General features: G+C 38.9%; 1 protein-coding gene across 3 annotated transcripts in view; it reads left to right on the forward strand.

The window, feature by feature from the left end:
* Positions 1-248: 248 nt before the first annotated feature.
* RPS6KA3 (ribosomal protein S6 kinase A3) overlaps positions 249-23,911 on the forward strand; it is a 75,272-nt gene continuing 51,609 nt past the window's right edge. For 2 of the 3 annotated variants that reach the window (XM_085050877.1, XM_085050886.1), the window contains exons 1-2: positions 249-466; positions 13,254-13,310. In XM_085050877.1, coding sequence (XP_084907003.1) covers positions 395-466; positions 13,254-13,310 — 129 coding nt within the window. In that variant the 5' untranslated portion in view covers positions 249-394. Of the gene's footprint in view, positions 467-13,253; positions 13,311-22,496; positions 22,583-23,911 lie in introns of those variants that run through there. The other variant, XM_085050895.1, reaches the window with a different exon arrangement.

The following is a 23,911-nucleotide window of genomic DNA, read 5'->3' on the forward strand; positions in this document are numbered from 1 at the left end:
CCGCAGCCCCGGTTGCGGCAGCCCCGGTTCCCGCAGCCCCTCTCCGGGTGCCAGCCCGCTCCGGCTGCAGCCCCTCAGGCCCCCGGAGCAAGCACGGCGCCGGCCGCAGGCGCGGGGCGCAAGCGCGGGCGGGCCCGGGCCGCCGCCATGTCGTGAGCGGAAGCCGGGCCGGGCCGGGGGAGGGCGGCAGCGCGGCTCCGCCCGGCAGCGGGGAGGGCGCGGGGGAGGGACGGGCGCACCGCGGCGGCGGCAGCGGGCAGCAGTCGCCGCCGGAGCCTCTGCCGGAGCCAGCCGGGCTCTCCCGCGCCCTCCGCAGCGCTCGCCGCTTGCCTCGCCGCCCCCGCCGGGGAGCGGGAACGCGGAGCGCGGAGGCTGCGGGAGCCGAGCGGGGAAGATGCCCCTGGCGCAGTTGGCGGACCCTTGGCAGAAGATGGCTGTGGAGAGCACGGCCGAGAGCAGCACCGAGGTACGGGGCGGGCGGCGGGTGCTGCGGGAAAGTTGTGAGGAGAGGACGGGACCGGGAGTGCCGGTGCCGCCGCCGCCGAGGGGATGGGCAGAGTTTCCCCCGCGAGGTTTCGGGGCGGGCGGGGGGACGCGGCGAGCTCCGGCCCCTGCGCGCCGCTTCCTCTCCGGGGCACTGACTCACGGCCGGCACCGGCCGGGACTCCCCCGCCCGCGCCGGGCTCGGGGCGTGTTTCCCGGGACCGGGCTGCTCCCGGCGCGCTCCCTCCCCTTCCGCCCCGCTCCCTGCAGGGAGTAACCTGCCTCCGCGGCGGCCGCCGGCTCGGGCGCTTTTGTTCCAACGCGGTGTCTGGTTACTGTCACAGCGAGTTTCCCTTCCCAGGGCGGCCCCGCCGCCTCCGCTGGCGCGGCTCGGGGTGGCCAGGAGGGCCAGGCCTGCCCTCGCCTTGCCCGGTGCCCTCGCCTTGCCGCCGCTCCCCGTGCGGGTCCCCGCCCGGTGCCGCTGCCCCCTTATCTCGGCAGGATGGGGTTGCCGGCAGTTTCGCAAGCGTTTGGGAAACCGCAGGGACGGGAAGGGTGGTGAAGCATGGGTGAAGCTTTGTGCTCGGCGGCGTTGCCGGGAACACCCCCGGGGTGCCGGCAGTGTGGGTTTCCCGCTGGGGTAGCGGGGCGTGCGTGTTGTGCCTGTCCTTGTTAGGCAGGACGCGTGTCGGCTTTCCTAGGCTGGAATAATGAGAGCGGCTGGAAATTAGAGTCACTTGCGACCGAGGCCACAGAAGCTTTCAGCTGTTTTAATTTTTTTTCCTACTACTTTGTTGGTTTGGATCTGTGTAAACACTGCACCTACACAGTCAGTTGTGTTTGCTCCGTGAGTCCCTAGTAGCCCACAGTGCGTGTGCTACTTTGTGACCAGATTCCTTCTGAAAAGAAAAAGCTACTTCTGACAGTGCGGCTTCGACCTGAATCGGCTCCAGCTGATACTCAGCCAGGCTGCTTCAAGTGATGCTGATGTGGAACGGTGTGGACCCAGGCCAGCTCCCAACAATTCGTCGCAAGGTTAAGACTCACTCCTTAGTGAGAGAAGCAAAGAGACCAATGCAGAGTTTCTGCAGTATCAGGATTTGTCCTTTTGATCTTTGTCTTGTCATCCTTCTGCTGAAAGTCACTGTATCTCAGGGAGTCAGAACCTACAGGTCAGATCTGACATGCAGATATGTCTTTTAAATTCTTGCCGGTTACTGTAGATACTTTTAAATTCTTGCTAGTTATTTACTGACTTCTTGAGTAGAGGTCTTAGATGATTTTAAATTGTAACTGCGATAGTACTGTGATGCTTGGGGGTGAGGCAGAAGGTTGTAGGGAAATACACTTAGATTAATCATTTAGAGAAAAGAATTTAACTGTTGCTTTAGTCTTCCATGCTCACTGCAGTCAGTCTAACTTCAATAATAGTATATATGCTGGATAGGTAGAAAAATAGTTTGTATTATTTGGAATGTATATACGTGCATGGTTATACTTTGTTACTTGTTTTAGCATATTTCAGATATGATTTGCTTTTAAATTGCTGTCGTAAACTTCTTGAAACAAGTGTATTTTATCACTTCCTAAAAAAAAATTAAGCTATTATATTTACATGAGTCTACAGTAATTTATCACCAAAAAATTTCTGGGTCCACTAATAAAACATGAGACAGGCATGAACTGACAGGTTTGCACTCCAAGGCCCTAGTTTAGCATAAACACTTAGTTCTTGAAAAGACCAGGCTGCATCTGATGTCACTCAAAAGGAAAAAGTTACTTGGAAAGGTTGCTTATGTGAAATGACCATTTAAGAAAATATATTTTAGTGAAAATAGGTAAGTTTAATTCAAGTACATAGACAAGTGACCTAAATGCATAACTTAGATTTTTAATTTGCATGAGTTGTGTTTATCTGTAGCATAGCAATATCCTAATTACAGACCCTATTCTGCAAGAGTATCCTTGGGCAAAAATATTCTTACATTTGCCTAAAACTCATTGTGATTTCAGTCATAGTTTGGTACTGATAAAGTCTTTAGCTGTAACACCAAGTAAAGCGTTTCCGCTACCCTCTCAGATTTGCTGACTCAGTTCTTGTAACACTGTATTATCCTCATATGGAATTACAAATTTTTGAGCTCTGAAACTCAGCTCAGACACTTTCCTTAACAACACATGGAGTTTTTAATTGGCTTAATTTTTTATTTGTTTCCTGGGGTAGTCCTGTAGTGACAGTGGTACCACCAAGGAGGTGGTATTCTGTGTTGGGTGAGCAAATTTAGGAGGAGGACTGCAATACCTTGAACGAGCTCTACTCTGCAAGTGTAGTTTCCCACAAACAGCTGCTGTAACTTAGGTGTGCAGGACAGTAGAATGTAGTCTTTCTTTAAAAAGTAATGCAGACAATTGGTTTTTTAGATAAAATATGGCTTTATAGTTTTCAGAAATCATTTGCAGGGCTTCTGTTTCTTCAGATGCAAATAGGTCAGTGATCCACATTTCATCTCTGAGAGCTTTTTCAATGTGCAAAGTTGTTGCACTATTTTTAAAACATCTTGTCTGTTTAATATAACATGTAGTTTCAGTTTCATGTTTTAAATCACAGCACCTTTAAAGCCTGTGGAATGATTAGTGTCTCTTATTGACTCAGGGTCTACTCAGGATTCATAACAAGATTAGGTTTGTTTTTCATGGTGAGAATATGCCTGTTATTTCAAGTTGTCTGTTTTCGAGCAAATTAAGTATTGATGACTTGAGTTTGCATTTAAACGCCTGAATAACTAGCTTGATCCTTTGATCTGCACCCCAAGCTATATGCATATTAATATCAACTGGAGAAGAATGAATACAGTTATGGCAGCCAAATTATGGACACCAGTATGTTGAAAGAACTGGCCATCGTAAGGAGTTTTTATTTAGATGCTCCAAATTTGGTATGGAGAAAGTGCATTTTTTTTTTCCACTGCTCTTGACAGGATTTATGGTCACCTGTTCAGGTGTTTAAATAGATGATATGAATCTTGCTTCACCAATTTCTTTGTTTTATATTCTGTGTCCAGGGTTATTTGAACTTTGCATGAGACAAGGGGTGCTAGCATTTAACAGTTGTGTTGATAGTTTAAAGAAACTGGTACGATATAAATTTTGCTTTGTGAGTCAGTGTGGCATTCTCTATGTCAATATGGCCTGGAAGCTGAAATTTATCTGATGTCTTGCCACTTGTAGCCATGAGCCTGTGATTGTGATTGTCTCTTGACATTCTGTATTAGTCTGTGTAATCAGTGTTGTGCTTGTCTTCCTCAGGAACAAAGTCTATATTTAGTCATTTCTGGTATAGCCAACACATGTAAATAGTTAAAGCCAAAGTGGAATCACCTAAATGGACTGGTCTGTGGGGATTTTGGAGACTATCCATTGTCTCTCCATTAAAGACAGAATTCTGTGCAGCACTCGGCTGTCGCTGCTCAGGCATAACTGCTGTCAGCACAGTGCATTCTGAAGTCTGAGTTTTTCACTGATTTGTGAGGTGACGTTTTCTTGTACCAAGTTAAAAATAGGAGTTGGAAATTTAATTCTCATCTAAATAAGTAGTGTACACTATATTCCACAAACTGCTGTGATAGACAGGTAACAGATCTTATACTGTCTTGAGAAACACATCGTCTGCATGAACAGTGTTTCAGTTGGGGGTGGCAAGAGTGTTCAGTTTTTTCATGTTCTTGTTGGTACCGTTTTACCTGCTTTTTGTTTTTTGGTTAACACAATCCTAGTCCATGACATAGTAATGATGTCCTGTGGTCGGCTGGGTGGGGTGGGAGAAGGCAGAAGCTTTACTCTGTTGAATTCAGTGCCTTCTTGCACTATTGTGTGCTCTGTGCAGCTCTTGGTTTCCTTATGGAGCTGTTGAGTTTAACTTCTTTGAATAGTTCTGTTGGTTTTCTTATGACAAGGCAGTTCTTACCGTGTTATTGTTTTGTTTTTTGTAGAGTAGGCAATATTTCTTGCCTCAGCTGTGACATGTAACACAAAGTAGATGTAAGCAGATTGACACATTTGAAGGCATGTCTGTTGTCTTTGAATTGATTGTGGTCTGTCACACTGACTGTAGTTGTTTGTCATTTGAAATGCTTGACTTAGAGTCACAATGAAACATAGTCTGAGGTGGGCGTTAATTATTTCCGCACATCAAAAATATTAGCTTTGTGTGTTGACTGATCTTGGCAGTTGGCAGCTTTAAGAAGTCATTCAAGATACTGGTTTGGAGGGTTTTTCTGTGGCACTTGTTTGGGAGAGGTGTTTTGTTTGGGGTTTTTGTTTTTGTTTTTTGTTTGGGTTCTTTTTTTCACCAGATGTACTTCATAACCATATTCCAATAGTGAAACTTTCAAGCAGTTTTTTGGGCCAGAGTAAATATGTGTAATTGTTTTTGGGTTTTCTTTTAATCTTGGTGATTTTCAAGAGGAGAACAATTTAGTTGGTAAAACTAGATAAAGTTAGAAACTCTTCAGGGAACTTTAAAGTTTGGGCAAAGTGATTGAGTACTACAGTTGCTGTTCCATATGCTTGCATACGTGATACTGTGCTACTTATTCTCTCCTTATTCCCTGAAATAAGATTAAATGCCTCACCCATTGGAAATAGAGGGGGGAAAAAATCCTGTGTAACAGATGGGAAAATGAGGCTCAACAGCTTAGTGACCCCATCTAGCATCTTTCATGGAGTCTGTTCTGGAAGTAGATGAACTCTGATTTTCAGGGACCTGCTCCAGTTCGTCTACCACAAAGTTACTGCTAGTTCATCCCTATCACCAAGAGTTACCACGGGTTGCCTTTGATGCAAGAAGCCCCTGTGGTATGCTTAATGCTCCACTTAACTATTTTTGGAGGAAATGTGCTACCATTTTTTAGTTATTAATTTATTTATTTATTCAGTGAAGCCGTTCAATTATGTATAAGTGAGTATGTATCTTAAAAATTCATTATTATTATTATTGTCCAGGTCTGTTTCTTGACACAATTTCTAAGTTTAAATTGAAATAAATATTAAAAGAAAAATAATTGAATCCAAGCATTAGTTCATTGAAACATGCTTAGCTATATGCAGGTGATGTGAATAAATTGCATTTTGTGATATCAAATGTCCAACAACACATAGCTCTGAAAAAATAAAGCCCTCTTTGTCCTGCAAACTCAAAAGGTGGTGAGTATAGGATGTAAATATTATCTGAGTTATTTCTTACATAACACATTTGCCAAAATTAATTACTGCTAGATCTTCGACTTACGTGTGAAACAATGGTTTTAGGTTCATGGGCAGTCTTTCTCCTCTTGCCTTCCTGCAGCTGACTTTTGTTATATAGTTAGCTCAGAAATCCTGAATTTCTTAGGAAATAGTGAAGTTGTTCCACAGCTTATTCTCTCTTCTTAGCAGAATGTATCAAAATAATAAATTACAAAATAAATGTGAAGAGCAATGCTTTAGCTGACTAAAGCAGTATTAGATTTCAAGCTCTGTAATTTATAACACATTCTGAGAAACCACCTCTCGTCTGGAAACCTGTGTGTTCCGCGCAGGGAAGTGCAGTACTCAGCCTTGCTGTGCCTGCTGGCTGCCCCTGCTCACTGGGAAGGGCCTGGCATGTCCTCCCTGTGTGTGCCCAGAGCTTTGGCAGGAGCCCAGCCAGGCACCAGGCGCTTCCTGGCCCTGCAGGAGGCACGGAAGGTGAGGTGCACCTGCCCTCTCGTGCAAATGCAGGCTTGGTAATAAGATTTGTGCTCTATCAGATGCCAGAGTCACTCTTAAGATTATGTGTGTGAGCAGAAGGAATTTCTTCTATTTTCACGTGTGCAGCAGTGGGTGGATATATAGAGGTAGGTGATTTCTAATGGGTGTATTTATTTCTTCTCCCTCTTTGGAGCAGATGAACAGAGATTAGGTGGTGTGAGTTTTTTGATTTTGTTTTACTAAGGGTGCTGAATTGATGTGTTAAGTGTAATAAGTTACCACCCATCCACTTCTACAGGTAGGAAACTAAATGAGACTTTCACTTCCCTGTCTTTCTCTTGTATTCTTGTTTTGGTTTTTTTATGTTCATGAATACATGACCACACATGATTTGGAGCTGGTTTTAGCTACATGGAGTGGTTGTCCAAGACAGATTGTGTACAGCATCTTGAATAATGTTGTGACACTTCTCTGACTTCAAGATGAGTTAGTTCAGAGAATTAAACTCACAGAGAGCTGCAAACCTTTTTACTTTTCTAACCTAACTTGGCACAGTGCTGGACAAATGCCGGTGCCAAGGAAAGCATTGCAGTGTAGGAAAGGGAACTGCTTTTACTGTAGTGTTAAACTGTACTTTTGAGTCATACTAGATAGGGAGAAGGTGGTAAGTAGGTCAGGTTTACGAAATCACATAGTTAAAGTTGCCTAAGTATCCTAACTTAAAGAAGTTTGGCTTTGTACCTAAATGATCTGCAAGTTAATGGGTTTTATCTGACGTTGTCTGTGGAGAGGCAAGTTTCAACATCCTGTTGTTTCTTTTAATATTTAGCAAAGGAAGAAATCAGTCACCTTAGACAATAAAATTGAGAATAAATTATGTGGAATTCATGGAACTTGAGTTAACAAAGTTTTATATTTAAAATACTTGTGGGAATTTTGATTTTTTTTTAATAAGGAGTTTTGAATATTTGCATGTACTATTTCTAACAGTATATGCAAAATGTTTTGGATAAGTGCTATAACAGAACAGCTAGAAAAGTCTAAGATGATGGCTGACTTCTGCTATTTACATCTAGTAAATTTTAATTAGGTCAGGATTTAGGTAAGTGCTTTGGATCTGTGTGGCTTCGCAGCTCAGAAGTTAGGGCACAAGTCATTAATTCAGATCCTATTAAAGCCTTATATTTTATTTAAGCACTGGAATAGATTGTGAAAACTCCTGAAGATTTAAGAAGGGATTAGACATAAATGTCTTGTGAGCAGCATTGTAGGAATAGCTTATCATGCTTTGGTGTGTGGAGATAGATTGGATGACCTCTTAAGGTCCTCTCAGTCTATTTTCAACTATTTTTTTGCAGACCTACAAATTTTTGCTCAGGGTGGCTCATTGCTGCTTAGATTAGCGAGTTTGAGCGTCCACAGTTCGAAAGGTTTTTTACTAAACGGAGTTCCACACAGTGCCTTGTGTTGCTAACAGCAAATTTGTTATTAATGTTTCAGTGAGAATACTGTGGTGTGTGCTGCTTTGAAACAAGCCAGAAGCATTGTTACAGCTTCACTCTATCTGAGGACCTCATGGTTCTTGAGCTTTGTCAGTTCAGAGTCCCTGGAAAACACCAGAAAGAGCTTAGAACTATACATACGCAGTGTTTTAATGACTAAATAATAAATAATACTGAAAGTTCTCCTGTGTTTAAATCCTATAACTGTGTTTAGAAGTTGTTGGGTAAGTCTGGAAGTTTTGGTAGTTGAAAACTAGGAGTTACCTGAGAGAAGCTTTATCACATATACTACTCACTGGCATGTTAAAACTTCTATATTACAATTTGTAAATGGTCCGATTAGGACATGTTATCTATTTGCTTATTTGTGTACTCAGAGTATCATTCTGCACTGATATACATTTTAATTCTTGATTTAACTCTTGTTAAGTCTTGATTAATTGCTAAGTCTAATAATATAACATTTTTTTGTCTTAACTGAGTTTTATGCTTCTGCTACAAGGCACCAATTGCATGGAAAAGCCAAAAGTTGCCAAGTATACTGAACAGTACTAATAGTATAAGGACTGGTTACCAATTTATATGTACAAGCCAAATATTAATAATTAGGAAATGTTGAGTTTAATGGGAGAATTATTATTGCAAAAGATGCAATTGGTATCAGTTTCATAAGGGATTTTTAAAAAGCTAACAAACATAGTTGGGGGAAAAAAAGCTAAAATATTTGCCAGAAAGAATATTCTAACATCCCATAATAGTCTAATAGTTTAAATGCAAAGGAGAGAGATTCTGGGGGTGGAAGAAGGTGTCTAATATCAAGGAAGTTTTGGGGACAAACTTATGCCCCTGAGAAAAATTATTCTTTTAGACTGTAGAAAAGAACATAGTGTTTGGCAAGGTAGGTCCAAATTAGTGGAACTTTGATTTGCAAACAGAATGTAGGAATGGAGATGCTAAACTAAATCTAAAAACTTCAAGTGTATACTATCAATAATACTATTGATGAAACTAATGGAAAAGTAGGAAAAATGAGTACAATAGGAAACAATGTTTTGCCCACTTAATATTTCAATTAATATGTAACCTAAGACAATATGGTTTAGATATGTGTATAAACCACTGTGTAATGGGAATGATGGTTACCTGACCTTATTAAAACAAGATATCCTGCCTCAGACTGCTAAATCCTAATTGTATTTATGGATGCTAGGTGCTGTATTTTACATACAAAATTACCCATCTGGGTCCGGTGCTAATCAGAAAGGTAGATGTGAAAAGCATTAGGTTTATTGTGCAGGTGAGTTTTGCCAGACTTCTGAGTTTAATTGGATCTCTTGCAGTAAATGTTGGAACCATCATTAAAAAAATAAATAAAGGTGGCATTACGACTTGCAGATCAATATATAACTGTAGTATGTAAAGTGCAGGATACTCACTGCTTCAAAGGAAGTGGTTAATTGATTGTGGGGGGGATGTGGGCTACATTTCTTGGTGTACTGCTTTCTTACAAAGGATTTGGTATCACTGTGTTTTCTTGGTGCTAGTACCTTAACATATGACGCCACTTGTGATCTTGTGATCCCTGCAGTGTGGTTTTTTATGGGTGTGCATTACTGGTCAAGAATTGAAATGATCTGAATTTTTTAAAAGCTTTCTTTAAACTGTCTTTCTGCCAGGAAAATCTTAAGAGTTCTTATAGCTTGAGAGTTCAGTGGGTTGAAACCTGTAATTTTTGATTGCTAGAAATATTGATGATTGATTGACTTTTGTGTCAGAGGTTCTGTCAGATCATATGGGGGACATTCATGTACCAGCTGCTTGATAAAGATTCCCTGACATCTGTCTGCTTCATGCCTAGTAGAGAACCTGTAGGATCTCTGTGTTCCTGTCCACGTGCCTTCAGGAAAACTGCTGCAACCCAGCTGTGTTTAAGTATTGATTTATACTAATTTAGTGAGGTATGGCACAGGTTTAAAAGCTTTGAGGAATCAAATTTGTAGCTAAATTAACATGAATTTTTCCACTGGAAAACAGAATTGGTAGTCGAATCAGACTGGATTGGAAGACCATTTTGTATGTTGCCTTTATAAGGGCTGTGCAACCTCCTTTCCCTGTCATAAATTGATTGTTGGTATGTTCAGGTGTAAGTAGAAATTTTCTGTGGACCTTTTCTGTTGTTTTTCTTATAATTCTCTTGTGCTGCCATCTGAAATATGTTTTACTTTCGGAATCAAAGTACTGGGAATAGCCAGATCTTGGATCAATTCTGCTTACTTAGTTGTCCTGCTATGCGATGAGAGCATCTGAAGAATAATTAAGGTCTAGCATCTCTGTCTTTTGATTAGACTAATCTGGGAATGTGAAAGATACATATTCAGGCTTCTCTTAGTCTGTATTCATCAGACTGTTATATCTACTCCCAGTCTGTTATGTCATCGAGGCATGCCCTTGGTGCTAGTTAAATACTAGCCCAGTGAAACAAAATGTATTTCATTTGTTCACCTCTTAGGCATTCTGCTGACCTCCTCAGTCCGCAGTGGTTTCAATAGTGCCATTTCCAACAGGAACCTTTGGACTTTACGTTTTAATTCCTAAGAAAGGCAGTGTGCTTTATAGCCTTTCTGAATACACAGCTGCTTTCCATTTAATGGTATCATATACCAGCAAACCATAAATCATACATACATATTCTTCTTTACCTTACATGGCTCAGACTGTTCTGAGAAAAACTGGTTCTACCATCCAGTGATTCCCTTAGTATAATCATGGCTTGGGTAGACCTGTTTGAAAAGATCTTGCTAATCCAGTGCTCTGGCTCAGACATGACTGCATGGTGCTCTTGCTGATTCCTTGAAGTTTGTTCCTAGTTCCAGTAAGTGTGTTTTGAGTGCATTGCTTGAGTTCAACTGAAAAGTAACTGTAAGGAGTACAGGATTAAACAGAAAAGCCAGATTGTGCACAACAGTTTATTTCTTTTGCAGAAGTTTGCTGTGGTTTTTCTGGTTGACTGTTGAAAAAGTCAGTGAGGTTGAAGATTAGAGCCTTTTTAAAAACAAAGGTTGATATCGCCTTTTTGTCTTTGAAGGGAGGCTTGTCTGAAGTTTCTGAGACTGGGTTTCACTTCCAATTAGTTTCAGTTGTCTTGAAATAGTAAACGTGAAAACGTAAAGCTTATTGTGTGGTAAATTCTTATTTAACCTGCAGTTAATGTACATTATTATTAAGCAGAACGACTGTTGTAGAAGGAATCGCTATTTCTGAAAATCTGCATGTGGAGTGGAATCAGTTTAGAGCAAATGGTTTTGATATACAAATTGCCCTATTTTAGGCCCCAGAGTTTAGCCATCATTGTTGTTAGGACAACATAGACGCCTCCTTTTCAGCTAAAGTGAATTATTTTAGTTGTTCTACTGGTTTTCTCTTTTTTTTTTTTTTTTTCAGTTGGCAAGATACTAAGGAAGCTATCTTGTAGCATGACAAAATGTCAGGATGTGTAGCTAAAATACAAATGTTAATTTATGTCTTAAATTTGAGAAAAGGGGAAGTATGTGACTTGTGGCCTTGATGGTAGTGATATATGTATACACAATATGTTTCCCTATAAACAAGCTTTATTAAAAACACTCATTTCTGTTACTTAGCTAAGCTGGTATTTTTTTGCTCTTCCATTAGTTAACTTCAACATTTTATTTATTTTAAGGAAGGATAGTACAATACAATATTCACTGCCTGTACACTATAAGTAAAAGATATTACAGTGTGGTCAATGTGGACTTTTTGGAGCATCATCTTATCAAATTACCCTTAGCTGTACAGATAGAAGGTTGTATTGACTGCCCTTAACTGAGACAGCTTTTAAAGATTATATTCACTGCTGTAGTAACGTATAGCACATGACCCTGATTTCTTATTAGTCCTCCATCACGTAATGACAACTTTTAGAGTAGACCAGAGTCGTGCCAGAAATGTATCTGGTATCTTCCTGAAGCCAGGAAAGATGAGAAGATAGCACTGCTACCAAGGGCCAGATCTCTGCACTAGAAAGTCAATCAGAAAGCCCAGCCTTCTTCCCCTCCCCACTTATACAAAACAAAAAAAAAAAAAAACAATTTAAAAAAAAAACCAAAACCCAAAGAAGCACTGCCTCAAAAAAACCCCTCAAACAAACAAAAAAGCCCCAACCCATTTGTGTCATATTTGGGAAATCCATAATTCCTGTGATTTAGCTTTTTCCAGCTGTATCTTCTGGCTAAAAAAAAACCTCAGGAGAAAAGTTGCTAGAGAGCTGGTAATCATCTGAATGTTCAGTGTACTTGAAATATTTGAAAATTAGAATTCATAAGTGGTTAGAATTTAATCTGTCACATATGAAAGATCTCCTCCAGTCATATGCAAGCTTAGAAGACTATATTAATCAGAAGTTGTTGCGGAAGAATACTAGGAAGGTTCTGAAGAAGCCTGCTGAAAAACTGAGTGGTGGGAAGCAAGGCCTAGAATGAAGCTAAAATCTCTGAATTTCTGAGCAGCTTTTATTAACTTTCTAACATCTAAAAGATAACTATCCATACATGTATGGAACTTTTAAGTAAAGTAAGATTTGAAAAAAAATAAATTAATTAGATTTTGCATTCTCTAGGGAAATAATGCACAAATGAACTTAAATCTGTCTCCGGTGGTAACGGAAAATTGTAATTGTCTTTAATAGTTTTTCATTTGTTTCTGAAATGATACTAAATTGCTGTTAAACTTTAGGAGCAAACCAAGAATTAATGCCCAAGGTGATGCCCTGTACTATAACTTGGGAAATAGATATTATTTTTTACAAATTGCCATTGGTCATGTTTGTTGTCTAAGCAGAGTCATTCAAAGTCAGGGAAAAATATCTCTTAGAAATTCTCCAAGTGTAGTATCACCATCAAGAAAAAGAAAGCCTTTGTGGACCATCAAGGTATTTAAGATTTTTTAAAAAATCTTAATGGCTAAATTTCAAATTCCAAAGCCTTTTTCTGTATGGCTTGTAAGAATGGCCCTTGGAAAGTACAGAAAGTAGTAAATGCTGTAAAATTAGCAGTAAAATTAGAATTGCATTTAATGTTTTTTCTAAATCTACTGTAGTTGTAAATTTTCCTTGAGGTGGAATAAGGGCTGACTTGCTATGTAAGGTCATGCTCTTAGAAAGAACCTGTTTATCTGTTCTTTTTTTTGTGGCTTTTTTTCTGTTCAGTCTTTATCAGGTTTAACTGTTTTACAGAAGTTGTAGTAATGAAAAACAATGTCAAGATGTGTAGTAGTAAGGCTTCAAATGCCAGTTTGTTTTATCTGTATGTTACTGTGACTTCATCCAGGTTGATAATACATGAGGATCAAAGCACGAGTGGCATTACGTGCCAGCAATACGGAACTGTCCATGTTTACTCTGTTACCTGCTTTTGTAGAATAAGGAGAAGAGAATACAGTAACATGCTATGATAGCCTATCTCCAATATATTTATTTCTGTACTTGGATTCATTATTCAGTTTCACTTTGTGTCTCTTTTACAGAATGGACAGCAAGTTGTGGATGAACCAATGGGAGAAGATGAAATCAACCCACAAGCTGTGAGTAAAACATGGTTGTAACAAAGATAGTTGTGCTATAATTGATATAGTATTGATATTGGAGCACACTGACAGCACATATAGTAAGATATTGGAGCACACTGACATCGCTTAATTCATAGGCAGTTTGCCACTACTGTTTTGTTGTCTAGGTTTCTGGACATGGGGTGCAATCTAGGATCTTAATATTTTTGAGAGAGGCTTTTTCTCACTGACTCTCTTGTCTAGTTTTGTATCCCATTGTTCTAAAAACTCATTCCTCACGGAAGGTCAAGGGTGCAGAGCAACTGAGAAAGTGTAATTTCCATTGTGCTTGTTATTGAGAGGCATTAATTGAAGGAATTCTTAAGCTCTAGGCTTCTTAAAAAGAGAGTTTGTTACTGAAGAGAAGATCAATAAACCTTCCTGACTGTGATAATTTTTTAGGGTTCCTTGTCTTCATGTCAAACTTGCAGTTTACAAAATTTCATCATGTGGAGATACCACTGAGTTCAGTTTTCTTGTTGCAATGCCTGTGAATTTTGTCAAACGTAAATTCACCTGTAGTTTTGTTTTAGAGAGTACTATCTGAATGCTAAGTCTGGTGATGAATGGCTTTACCAATAACAACAATTTTTGAAGCGTCGTATTTGGTAGGAGTTGAGGGTTCATATGCTGGTATTGCATATTGTGCAGGCTTCAGATTGTGAGTAGATGGTCAAAGCTGTTTCCATCTATCAAGCGTGGATATAATTGTAACAGCATAACAGTTTCTGCTGGAGTTGTGGACAGACAGTTGATAAGTTTCTTTTTCCATGTTTGTCTTCAAATGTACCTGTAAGAGATGTAGCTCTTAAGCTGACGTGAAAACTGCACTATATAGCAGCTCTTGGCTCCTCCTCATAGCATCAAGGCTCTGCTGTATTTAACACAAGATGAAGAAACAAGGCAGCTGCCAACAGGTGACTGAAGTAGTGCAGTGTTAAAGAATAAGAAAGGAACAGTATTTTTGTGTTTAGAAGGCAACACTAGGAGATCATTTGTTCTAATATTATGCATAATATAGACTACAATGCTTACTTGAATTCTGGTGTAAACTAGAACATCATTAGGAAAGTGTTCCATTTTGTTTTGTTTATTTATTTTGACTAGTGCCATTGCTTGATTCTTTCCTCGTTTTGAGTTTGTAACTTAGCTATTGTATTTGGTTTACAAGGCAAGGTTTTGGTGGAGGTTTTAACCTCTGTGAGAAGAGATCAGGGAGTTTGCACCACTGTGTAGGGCAGAGCCAGATTCAACCAGCTCCAAAATGGGCCTAGCACTGGCCAAAGCTAAGCCCATCAACCATGTGGGTGGAGAGCTGTGATAGCATATTTAGGGTAAAAAATGCTATGTTGCATCTGTGGGGGTAAGGAGTGAAAAGGTGTGAGAGAACTAGCCCTGCAAGACACCAAGATGAGTGAAGAAGGAGGGACAGAAGGTGCTTCATGTGCCTGAGCAAAGATTCCCCTGCAGCTCTGGAGAAGACCATGGTGAGGCAGGCTGTCCCCTGCAGCCTGTTGGAGGATTACAGTGGAGATCTCCACCCTGCAGGCTGTGGAGGACTCCACACTGGAGCAGGCAGATACGCCCTGAAGGGAGCTGCAGCCCGTGGAGAGCCCATTCTGGAATAGCCTGGTGGCAGGAACTGCAGGCCATGCATGAACCGAAGCCCACAGAGGAGCAGGTTTTCTGTCAGGAGCTGCAGCTCATGGGGGACTCAGGCTGGAACAGCCTCTTCCAGAAGAACTGGACTCCGTGGAAAGGATCTGTGCTGGAACAGGGGAAAACTGAAGAAGCAGCAGCAGAAACAGTGTTAACAGCTGACTGCAGTTCACATTCCACCTGTGCTGCTTGAGAGGGAGGTAGAGGAGTGGGGAATTGAGTGAAGTTCAGCCTGAGAAGAAGGGGAGAGGGTGGAGAAAAAGGTGGTTTTAGTTTCATCTTTATTTCTCATTATCCTAGCAACAGGTGAAATAAATTTTTCCTAAGCTGATACTCTCTGGCCCATGGTGGTAACTGGTGAGTGCTGTCCCTGTTCTTATCACAATGCATAAGCTTTTCTTCGCCTTATTTTTTCCACAAGTCTTGCTGAGGAGGGACATTGAGAGAGTGGCTGGGTGGGTGTCTGGCAGCCAGCTAAAGTTATCCCTCAAAACAATCAAACTTCAATATTTTATAACTGCAGGATTGCTTACAAATGTTTCACTGTAGTTCCATCAGAAATTTGCAAACTGCTGCTTTTTTGGTGAACAACTTAATAAAGTGTAGCCATCAAAAAAATTAAAACGTTTCTCTAATACTCTTTCTATTATGCTTGAGTTGCTTGGTTAAGATTATTTTAGGTTTTTAATGTCTCGGACCAGCATTTTAGGAATATATTTTGCATTTATTTCTAGGCTGTGATGAGTAAAAGGTTTCCAGTTGTTGTGTAAATTAATCTAGGGTTTTTTAAACAAGAAGTTACTACAGCTGCTCAGTCAGTTATAGCTGGAAGCTAACCTGTGCTGTCAGTCAGATGATAAACTACTGGTTGAGCTGGGATGTGAATTTCTGTCAGTGCTTTACAATTGGTTTTGGAGCAAGATACAGACTTAATTTTAAATTACCACTGAAACTCAATAAGTTCTTCTGTTTAGCTTTGCACTGAAATGGACTTGGGGCACTTACACAGTTGCTGACAATTTATGAAATTTCTCAGCTGTAACTGAGGACAGTAGAATGCCTAGAGTGTACTAGCATATCAGGTAAGAAGACAAAATATTTTGGTAGGTGTGTAAAGTATACAGGGTCAGGATAGAGAGTTACCATACTTGTGTGGAGATAAAAGAAGGTGAAAGCTTGAAATACAGCATCCTTTTGCTGTGTTAAGTGGTTGGGTAGTATGCTGATAATGCAAACCAGATTGGAAGTTTGAAACAAATATTAAAACTTAACACAGTTTTATTATGTACATAGGAACTGTCTCTAGTATTCTGTGTATCAAAACATAAGTTTTGTTTCATTACATCCATGTTCTTTTGGTCAAAAGTAAAGTTAATTACCAGGAATGCCTGAGTTACATGGCTTTGATTCAAATTTGGTGGTTGTTCTAGGAAAAGCAGGTGCTATAAAGATACCTCTTTCTAAGGAGTCCAAGATGCTGTATGGTTCAAAGTCTTGCTTCTTTTAAAAGGGGGATCATTAAGTAGTCTGGTTTTATTGCAACAAGCGTGCTGGTTATATCTGACTTTATAGCTTGTTGTCAATATTTTTTTATCTGATGTATTTCTTAAATGACCTGGGGCCAGCAGGAAATAAACATAAGAACAGCTGGCTGAAGCTTAACCTAATGTAAAAGCTTAAGTGAACATTACTGAAAGGGGAAGCTATTTAAAGCCTTTTATTTGCTACCTTTCTCACTCTTGTGCTGTCTACCATTGCTTTCTGTACCTGTGTGTCCATAGAGATTGAGTAAATTAACTGAGCAAATTAATTGTTTTGAGCTGTTGCAATCATGCTGCATTGCTTTATTGCTAGCTAAAGCTAACCAGGAACTGTAGCTAGTCTAGCAGGTGGCTTCCCATTTTGTGTTTATGTGAAGAGCATATCATATGTGTGCTGTGTTCTTTGTAATGTTCTGTTATCTGGATTCTATTCAGCTGATAAAACAATTAGTGCAACTGATGCATTACCATTGCACTCTACTAGCTGTAGCCTAATTATTAAACATACGAAAAATATTTGGTTCCAAGAATTTGTGGAAAGTTTTCTTTTCACTAGTGTATTGTAAGTTGCAGAAAAAATGAGGGCTATTTCTTTTTGGTAACCTGCAGGGACTAAAGGTAGTTCTTTCCTTCAGTACAGTCAGAAGTGGAAACTATTCAGGCTCAAGCCTGCAATGAACATCTCTTCTATGCAGGTGGGGGGGTTATATTACTACCCTTGACTTCTTGTATGCTTTGGTAAAACTTTAAACAAGGCCTTACTTTTAAACAAGCAGAATTAAAGCATACACAGAATTAAAACTCAGTCAAAACAGATCATTTTAAAATATGCTGATCTGGGTGATAAAAAAATAAATCTCAGTAGCTGTCATCCTCTTACTAAAAATATATAACTAAGGTAACAATGACTAGTCAGTGGATAGTCAAAAGTAGAGTAAGAAATGCTTGCAAAGAGAAGTCAGTAGTTAAAAAGGTCTTTTTCATTTATTTTTTCATGGTAGAATTTAAATAACACATCTGTTTGCAGTCAGGAGAGATGAAAATTAAGTCTGCTATCTTCCCAGTGTTTTTTATTAAAAGAGTTTATAAGAAAAGTGAGATCTTAAAAAAAAGGCTTCAGGATCCATTGGAAAAATAATCTGAAGCATGTACACTATACAGTCTCTGCTGAAGTATTGAATTTGATTGATCAGTGCTGAGTTTCTGTATTTTACATGCACATATACCATGTGATTTACACTAAATCTGTAAGGCACTGGGGTAGGGATGTCAAGATAAGGAGAGGGAGATCATTCACCAGTTACAGCCATGGGCAAAACAGACCCCATCACTCAAGCACTAATACTAAATCCAGAGTAATCTGGGGTAATCTCATTTGTTGTGTCTTCATCTGTGAAAATAATGTGGGATGAGAATGTTAAAATGAAATAATTCAGGGGAAAAAGCATAACTAAACTGGCAGAGTTTTAGATTTTAAAACATTTCAGAGAGGCTTTAGCTGATTTTTAATCTTACCTCAATTTGTAATATTATGTGCAAGTGAGAACTCAACATTTCAGAAACTTTGTTTGCCTTTTGGCAAGTGGAAGCCAAGCATTTCAGGACGGCTCTAAACTTCAGTTGGATATTCTTGCTGGTGTGATCAGTAATAGTTTCCATGATTTAGAACGGTCATGTGTGTTAACATGAGAATGAATGCATTTCTGATGATCATTTTGATTTTTGTTTTGCTGATATAGCCTTCACATTTCAATTTTCTGTGTGTGAATTTTTGTCAGTTTTTTGATTAAAATTCTTGGCTCTGTGGTAGAGGTTTTAAGACATAGCTATAATTTCTTAAACATCAGGGAAATGTTTGGATTCACAAATACTCATAGTCCACCAAGTTTTGGATTTCTCATTATTTACAATGTGATACTTAATTTTAGCTGAAACGGCTACTTGTGTAGCTACTTGTAAAAGCTTGGCTTACAAATACTAAACTTGTGCCTGAAAGCATTCTGTAATTCTTACATTCCTTTAGTGTGTTCTACTGAGTGTACTTAGATATAAGTATAATTAAATTCTATTTTATAATTAAATAACTTGATTCTTGAGCAAATAAGCTTCTCAGGCAAAGCATTTACATCTGTAAAAATTAAATCCTATTATTTCCTTCTCAATGCCCAGGTTGTGCTTTGCGAAAGGCAGAATACCTTTTTTTTAATTTGTCTAATATAATGAAATTGGAAATTCATTGTCTTCCAAAGCACTCTATACTCTGCTGCAACTGGGATGAATTTTGTCAGCACCTTAGTGACATAGTGCATCTTACTTCTCTGAGAATGAACTTGGAGTTCCTCATGTAAGAAGTTACAGCATCCTTGTAAACAGTGCAGAGCATTTGGTCTGAGATGTTAACTCTTAGATATCAAACTAATATATAACGAAGGCAAGCCCTGGAATATTTTTTTCTGAAGATGTCATTAGGTGTTGAGGAAAGGTTACAGCAAAACCTTCATTGATGTGTTCTAAGTGACTTTCTGAGCGACTTATTTTGCATTTAGTGTCTTAAGTGCAGGGTACTTTCTGGATCTTGGTCAGAAAATTTGAATAGTTTGAGAGCGTAAGCAACATTTGAAGTCAAGCTGCTTACTTGTTAAATGGAGAGAAAACAGATGGTAGCCCTGCAAAGCCTGTAAACTAACAGATGGAAGCTGCCACACCCACTGTTTAAGAGAATATTGCTGCTTTGGCTATACAAATGTATTTATTATGAAGTATATTATTCAGCTCCTGAAAACTCAAAAAATTAGCTCTCTGTTCGTCAACTCTTGACCTTTGTCGAACAAGGGCTTTTCATTCCTTATGTGTGCTGCTTCTTTGTTTTTTGTGGATAATTGAAAGCAATCCATACTACAGAGCCTTGCTTTTCTAGCACTGCAAAGACTTAATTTACATTATTACACTTCTCAAACTGAGGGTGTAGGAGATTGTCAGTCCAACTAATGGACTCCACTTAGATTAAATGTTTCAGCATTCGGTAAAACTCATGGATTCCCAAATGTTCTGTATTGCTTTGAGAGTTCCTCAGCATTTTTCAGTTTTCCTGCTCTCTGTAGTGTCTGTGAGCCCTGTTTGCTTGAAATCCTAGACAGCATTTCTCTTAATTTTTGTAAACTCAGAGCATCCAATTTAAACAATGAGGAGGGGAAGATGAACTCACTTTATATTTCTGTTCTGGAGGAGGAGGAAATGCGTCATGCAAGTGGAGTTCTGCAATTGACACAACTGTGATTGACAGGCATACCACATTCCCTTTGTTTTGGAGACAGTTGTGTCTCCTGATAAACATGTATAATACAAATCCTTATCAAAGATTTCAAGGTAAGGGGAGCAACTTGCTGGAGCAATTTGTTCTTGTTATCAGAGACTTCTCTGTTGGGGACTGCTACCCTCTAACCTGTCTCCTCCTTATACGAAGGAGTATTTAAAAAGGGCAAGCTCTCTTCTGGGAGATTCTCAAAGTGAGTTGTGTAGCATATATCTTAATGTTTCTGGTTGGCTGCTGGTGCTCTTTGGGAACTGTGCAGGCTGTGTTCTCCCAGAACACAAGAATTTTCTTCCACCTGCCGCAGACCCATGCCAGTTATGGGAGAGCTATTGTTGTGAAGTAACCCCGCTGACCCCTGAGCACTGTGCTTTGTACTTTATTGGGAGGTCACATAAAAGGTTTGGGAGAGCAGTAGTCAGTAATTGTACCAATGTTTCAGTTGAAATGCCTTATGCCTGTCACCCTTAGCAGATACAGCATATCTGCAGCAAAATACACTTCTACCTTTACAGCAGAAAAATAAGAAAATTGTTATTTACGCACAGTATCTTTTCATCTTTAAAGAATGTTGTAGCTAGTGTAGCTCTTACCACTTACTCTCCATTTCTGCCTTTAGCTCTTTAGCACAGGGTTTAATTTAGTGACTTGAAGATTCCTGGTTACTCTGTTTTTAGTGTAATTGTATGTGTTCTTGACATGGTAAAAGCAGAGAGCTTGAATGGCCTCCCATTTATTTATTCAAATTTCTTTTAAGTTTTCCAAGTGCAAAGAATTATATTGCAGTTAAACTGCAATTGTTGAGGTATTTCAGTTTTGAAGGGGGAAGTAGCTGCAAGCTTGAAACAATTGAAGAGAGGAAACTGAGTAGTTTTTATACTATTTTTGAAATATTTGAAATCCTTGTGTTGCAGTAAGCGCCTTGTGTTCAAGAAGCTTTTTTCATCCTGAAACAAATATTTAATAATTCTTCATGCTGTGTTACTGCTGTTGTAGTAACGACAGCTTCTTCCCAAAAGGCTCTAATACACTGGATGGTAAAAAGTACATAGGCATTGAAGACTTTTGAGCTCTCAGTTGAGTCACAAAGTCCTCCTTTGTGTAGTAGTAGTTCCTGAAGGCCTGTGAAGCTTATAATAATAATAATAATTGTGTATATTCAGTACACAAAATTTGAAATATTGTCCCTGCGGATGAGACACTATAATAAAGACCATTGGAATACAGGAGAGCACCAAAAGGGCACAGTTTTGATTTGGGAAAATGGTTAAAGTCAGGGTCTTTATTTCACCTCTCCATTTTGACAAGAGGGTCTTGGCTCACACTGGGGAGATGTGTAGTCCTGGTTTAAATGAAAAGCTAAAAACTGATACTGTAGACAGGCAGGATTTGGGATAGGGATAGCAGCAGTGTGTTCTGTCACTTAAATTGCTGGACTTGTCTTCTGAAGAGGAATTAAAATACAACAAAAAATGCAATAATCCAGATATTTCTTAGAACCCAGTCGAGGGAAGCTGTTTGGGGAGCGTGGGTTTTAGTGTCTTGTGCAAGCAGGACTACAGTATTTTGCTGTATGTTTCCTTTGATACAGAGTCACTAAACGGAATCACCTGGATGTGTTTATAACTGAGTACTTGTATATGCCTTTGACTAGAGGTTTTTACTTGCCATTGTTTATTTATTACTTGGGAAACAGTCTTGTTCCACTAAAGGAACATGTACTTTGGAATTCATTGTTTTAATAAGTATCAAAAAAGCTAAAGATAGTGTCAATATTCAGAAAAATAGCTCCCATACTAAATCTAGAGAGATCAAATTAAAAACTTCATCTTTTACTTTTTGAAATAATTAGATTGAATTCTAATTCCTAGAAACATTTGAAGTGTTTGGGGCTTTTTAAACATTGAAAGAAAGCTTAGTGGTTTTGGTTTTTTTTTACTTTAAGAAATCTTTCACTCTCTATACAGCAATACAATATTTGTGCATAAATCAGGCATTTGAGCTGAGCAATCCAATTCAAATATTTCTGCAGTCTGCCTTGGCCTAGAATGTCTGTAGCATTTTCTGTGTGCAGGATTTCAAACGACTAGGCACAAGGTCATTTTGGTCCTCTATCTAAACTCTAGTAAGTAAAAACAATCTTTAGGCATTCTCTGCACTGAAGTCTAAAAGGTAGTGATATGTGAGATCTTAAAATATTTTGTGAAGTTAAAATTTGTAAAAATACAATTATCACATATAGGACTTAAAATACTTGCTATTGTACTTAACCAGTGAAATGCTGCACGGTAGTGTGATTTCTGAAATAGATGCTGATTTCTTTTGTTCTTTTCTGGGAACCAGGAATCAGCAACAGGCTGTTGCAGATGTTATTATCAGGCAATCTGCTTAGGTTTCCTGTGCTGATCTCTATAAGCATCAGCAACATGAGTACCACTGCTTCCCAGTTTTTCTTTATCACAGCTCTGTGTATGTGTGTGTGCAACCAATGTCTTTTCTTTTTATGTCTTTCCCTTTTTTTTTTAACCTTTTTTTCCCCCACCTTCTCTCTCCCCACCCCCCAACTGTGTCTGACTTGCCTGACAGGAAATTTTCTAATTGCCGGAACAGCTGGTCACAGCAAAAACGCCAGGGTTGGTCTTCCCTGCTAGACTTATGATCGCTCAGTCAGAAAATCCAAACATCATGGTTTCTTAGTCATGTTTAAGTTTCTGGCTCTGCGTGTTCGCTCTGTTCGGGTGAGCTTAGTTTCTTATTTAAGAGAATAAGGGGAAAACGGGGAAGTTTTACTTTAATTAAACTTCTCATTTCAGGGCAGTTTCAGTCTTTCACTGCTTAGGGAGCAGTGTTGTTTGGATACAAAATGTTTTGTATATCCTTAAAAAGAAAGTCTGTGGTATGCTCATATATTTTAGAAGTTTCTAAGATAACTGCTGATAATTTAGCCTTCTTAGGAAATTGCTACCTATATGTAAAAAATGTAAAACTTACATTTTTGGGGGGGGAGGGGACAGGGGGATTTTAAAATTTGAGCTTAGCTGTATGTTTTCTCACTGGGAGTCAAGTTTTATGAAAAACTTTTGTATTTTTAATATAGTGGTTATTTTAATAGTTATATCTTCGTGTAGTACTTAAAACTGTACAATATGGCTCTGTGGGGGGATAGTTAAAACAACTCAGGCTTATTAATATCTTAAATTTACTTTGGAAATGGCATGAAGAGTAGAGACACTGTTGCTTGCATAAAAGTGTCAGGGTTATTTCAACTTTTAAATGGCAATTTAGTCATAGCAAATGTTTAATTTGTATAATTTGTCTTGTTGGGCATATATTTAAGCATTAAAAAGTTTGGTTTAAGTTGAGAAAAATTACTAGTGGAGTTTATATCATCCCAAGCACTGTTTCAGAAGTATTTGACAGTACATGTAAACATGCAGTGGGAGAGAACATTTTATCATTGAAAGTCAAATCAGTTTTCGCATTTACCCTTCTGTAAGTCTGCAAATGCTTTTTTCAGTGGGGGGGTGAAAACCCAAAACCCCATTACTTTCTTGTATAATAACATCTTAAGTGAAGTTCTATTAAATTGTAAAAGCGATAGTAATGTAACACCTACTAGCCTGTGTACTATTTTAAACTTTGCAATGTGTATTAAAAAATGAAATGGAATTTTCTTGCCGTGAGTGAAACACCAGAGCAAGACATGTATGTAAAACAATAGAACATAATTTGCATTGTAGTCAAGGGGTTTTTTTAATGTAAACCTTGTAAAATAAATATTTATCAACTCATAGTCCTGAATTATAGTTCTTTTCCACAGGCAACATGAAAGGTATTCCTCAAAAATTTGGTCTAAAAATGACGTTGTTTAATATACTTAGTGCAGCTTCGTTAGGTTGTCTTTAACATTCTGTTGATTTTAAAATTCTAGATATTGCAGACCAAACTAAAGGTTTTCAGCCCATATAGATCTTGGTATATGTTTAGGAAATTATGCTAATTAAATTTCATTCATAGCTTTCATAAGTTAGTGCTGAATTATGCTCATGGATTATTTTTCCTTCTAA

This window comes from Lichenostomus cassidix, chromosome 1 (genome assembly GCF_008360975.1).
Source record: "Lichenostomus cassidix isolate B80296 chromosome 1, HeHo_3.0, whole genome shotgun sequence".
Taxonomy (NCBI): Eukaryota; Metazoa; Chordata; class Aves; order Passeriformes; family Meliphagidae; genus Lichenostomus; species Lichenostomus cassidix.